Source organism: Stenella coeruleoalba, assembly GCF_951394435.1.
Source record: "Stenella coeruleoalba genome assembly, chromosome: 3".
In the NCBI taxonomy this organism is placed as follows: Eukaryota; Metazoa; Chordata; class Mammalia; order Artiodactyla; family Delphinidae; genus Stenella; species Stenella coeruleoalba.
Window position 1 is genome coordinate 27,191,789 of NC_137148.1, and position 3,586 is coordinate 27,195,374.

The following is a 3,586-nucleotide window of genomic DNA, read 5'->3' on the forward strand; positions in this document are numbered from 1 at the left end:
AGTAGCCTCCGCTCACCACAACTAGAGAAAGCCCACATGCGCAATGAAGACCCAACACAACCAAAAATAAATAAATAAATAACATTGATTCTAAATAAATAAAAAGTCAAACTGAATAAAGTGCCTGGGGCAGAATTTAGTCTCCAGATTGATTAATGACTATCCTGAAATATAAGCTTTAATCTTGCTAAGTTTATTATTAACCATTCCAGACACTCTTAAACATTTAATCTGTAGAGAAAAAACCTTAACTCTTTGTTCTTGGGCAGGAACCTTTATCCAAGGTGTTCCACAGAGTGTTGGCTTTGGGGTAAGCTGCCCAGGTTCAAATCTAAGCTTTTCATTTATTAGCGAAAGACATTGAACAAGTTACTCCATATTTCTCTGCCACCGTTTCCTCATCTGTAATATAGGGATAATAGTACTTAACCCACAGGGTTGTTGGGGGAATAAATGAATAAATAAATGTCATATCTCCTCTAATGCTTCATATAGTGTTACAATAACAGAAGGAAGACTAAAAATAGAGTCCGAATTACAAGGGTCTAATCTAAACTCTGTTCCCAACTACCTGTGTGACCTTGAACAACTGAGCATGATTATACAATTGGAGGGACTGAATTAAATAATCTCTGAAGCACCCTCTAGAATTAACACTCTATAGTTAGGAGTATGTTTTCTACAAACCCTTGTTTTAAGTGGGGCCTCAAAAGAGAGTGAGAAGAAAGCATAATAGAAAAAAAGAAATATAAGGTGAAACAAAAACAAAGAAGAAAAGGTTATTAGGAAAGGAGGACAATGAGAAATAGAAGGCAAATGTATGCAGGTTCAATCAGACAACTGGTTGATATTTTCTATTTTTAAAAAACATTGGTTATATATACAATGGAATATTACTCAGCCATAAAAAGAAACAATATTGAGTTATTTGTAGTGAGGTGGATGGACCTAGAGTCTGTCATACAGAGTGAAGTAAGTCAGAAAGAGAAAAACAAATACTGTGTGCTAAAACATATATATGGAATCTAAGAAGAAAAAAAAAAGGTCATGAAGAACCTATGGGCAAGATGGGAATAAAGACACAGACCTACTAGAGAATGGACTTGGGGATATGGGGAGGGGGAAGGGTAAGCTGTGACAAAGTGAGAGAGTGGCATGGACATATATACACTACCAAGTGTAAAACAGATAGCTAGTGGGAAGCAGGCGCATAGCATAGGGAGATCAGCTCGGTGCTTTGTGACCACCTGGATGGGTGGGATAGGGAGGATGGGAGGGAGATGCAAGAGGGAAGAGATATGGGAACATACGTATATGTATAAGTGATTTACTTTGTTATAAAGCAGAAACTAACACACCATTGTAAAGCAATTATACTCCAATAAAGATGTTAAAACAAAAAACAAAAAACCAAACATTGGTTGAATTTTGTAGTACGGCCTTCGCTTTTTCGTGGAGGCTCCTTACACCGGAGTCACCGCTTTAGGAAATCGATTAATCTCTGGCTTTACTCCTCCCACGTCCTCTCTCTGATCAATCCCCTGCACGTCTAGAGATTGAAAAATAACTGCAGAGAAGAAAGGAAGGTGCTGTAGTAGAATCAAGGAAACCTCATTCCCTGAGAGGCCTCCTGGAGAAGGAGAATTTCTTGCCTTTTTAAGTGGGCTAACAAAATTGGTTATTTCACTCCTATCCCCAGAGCTTCGGTTGCTCTTTCACTTCCCACTTCCTCAAGAGCACTGGGTGACAAAGTTATGGAGAAGCGCCTGCAGGAGGCCCAGCTGTACAAGAAGGAAGGGAACCAATGTTACCGGGAAGGGAAGTGCCGAGATGCTGTGTGTGGGTACCATCGAGCTCTGCAGCAGCTGCGGGGTCTGGATCCAAGTCTGCCCTCCCCGATACCTAATCTGGGACCTCAGGGCCTGGCCCTCACACCTGAACAGGAAAACGTACTGCACACCACCCAGACAGACTGCTACAACAACTTAGCTGCCTGTCTTCTTCAGATGGAGCCAGTAAACTATGAACGGGTGAAAGAATAGTCAGAAGGTCCTGGAACGATAGCCTGATAATGCCAAGGCCCTGTATCGGGCTGGGGTGGCCTCTTTCCACCTGCAGAACTATGACCAGGCTCGGCACTACCTCATGGCTGCTGTCAATAGGCAGCCAAAAGACGCCAGTGTCCGGCGGTACCTTCAGCTAATGCAGTCAGAACTCAGCAGCTACCATCAGAAAGAGAAGCAGCTCTACCTGGGCATGTTTGCTTAACAAAGAAGAAAGATACCCCTCCACTGGAACTTAGGTGAACCATTAAAGACCCGTCAAGGGGAAACCTGAGCCTCAGCAAGAGAAATTAACCCCAAACCTCTGACAGAGGTGACCTTCTATTTTGTTTCTAGCTCTGCACAAACTCTTTATTGCTTACATAGCCTGTGTCTGTTTTTGTTTCTCCATCTATGTATTTATACGGCTTTTAATATGTGGTATTATTAGGGACATTTGCCTTGAGAAATACAACCAGAAAACATTCATCAGTTATGGGTGGAATTAATCATATCTTTGGCACAGATTTTAATGATAGATGTTGGTAGATGTAGTCATTTACAAAGGAGAACGCTAGCAGAGGGTGAAGTAATAAGGAAGGAAGAAAGGAGTTTCTTCCTTCGTTTCCTCAGATGCCCAAAGCCAAAGTTACACAGGCCACAAACTGGCAAATATATATACTGTGAAACTAGACAATTATAAATTGGACCCACACGGCTCAGAATGAAAGATTTGAAATTAACCATCTTGATTAAAATAATTCCTTTTTCTTAATGTTCCACATACATTCAGATTCTTTTTCCCCCACAAAAGTATCTAGTTCCTCTTGTTTCTCTTGGTAATTTCTAGTCCTTCCTATTGTTCACACTCAGATCAATAGTATAGTATACTTATTTATTTTGTTTTATTAAACCCTTCTGTCTTAAAACCTCTGGAGTCAAGCATTTAATTATATATTTTGTAATCTTTTAAAAGCCCTCATGCCAAAAAAACACTCGTAAACATTTTAATTTTTAATAGGTGCACATCTATAGTATGCTCATTTCTCTAAAAAAAACATAGGAAAGACAGTTTACCAAGTCTTCTAGAAACAATACCATAAAAGAACAGGATAAGAACATAGATCTGTTCTTTACCTGTTACCCGCCCCCTTGTATTTTGCAAGAGCTCACTTCCTTAAAGAGGAGGGAAACGGTGAGGAAAGGTTCTCTTTCCTTAGTGCCTTTTAAACACCAGTGAACTTTCTGAAAGCTTTGTTGGGCATGGGTGCAGGAGCAGATCTGGTGCAGTCATGGCTCAGTAGGAGGTTTCATCAACTGGGAGCTCCTTTGTCATTCTGCTAATGTCCACAATATATGAGTTGTACAGAGTAGATGAGACCATAATAGCACTGCCTCTACCTTTATGAGTGAAGGTAATAAGCATGTGTCATTAGCCATCATATAACCACAGACAGATTTCCGACAAAAATCCCTTAGTCTTGCCAAGTGTACACGAGCTCTTCTCCCTTTATCAGTAATGCATCTCTCTCATGAGCTAGCTC

General features: G+C 40.4%; 1 protein-coding gene across 1 annotated transcript; it reads left to right on the forward strand.

Annotated features, from left to right (window-relative positions):
• Positions 1-1,653: 1,653 nt before the first annotated feature.
• LOC307184645 (tetratricopeptide repeat protein 9C-like) lies at positions 1,654-2,567 on the forward strand. The gene is given in 3 exon segments (XM_079918273.1): positions 1,654-2,038; positions 2,040-2,061; positions 2,065-2,567. Coding segments are annotated over 3 exon segments (510 nt in total). The 5' UTR covers positions 1,654-1,754; the 3' UTR covers positions 2,269-2,567.
• The last annotated feature ends 1,019 nt before the right edge of the window (positions 2,568-3,586 follow it).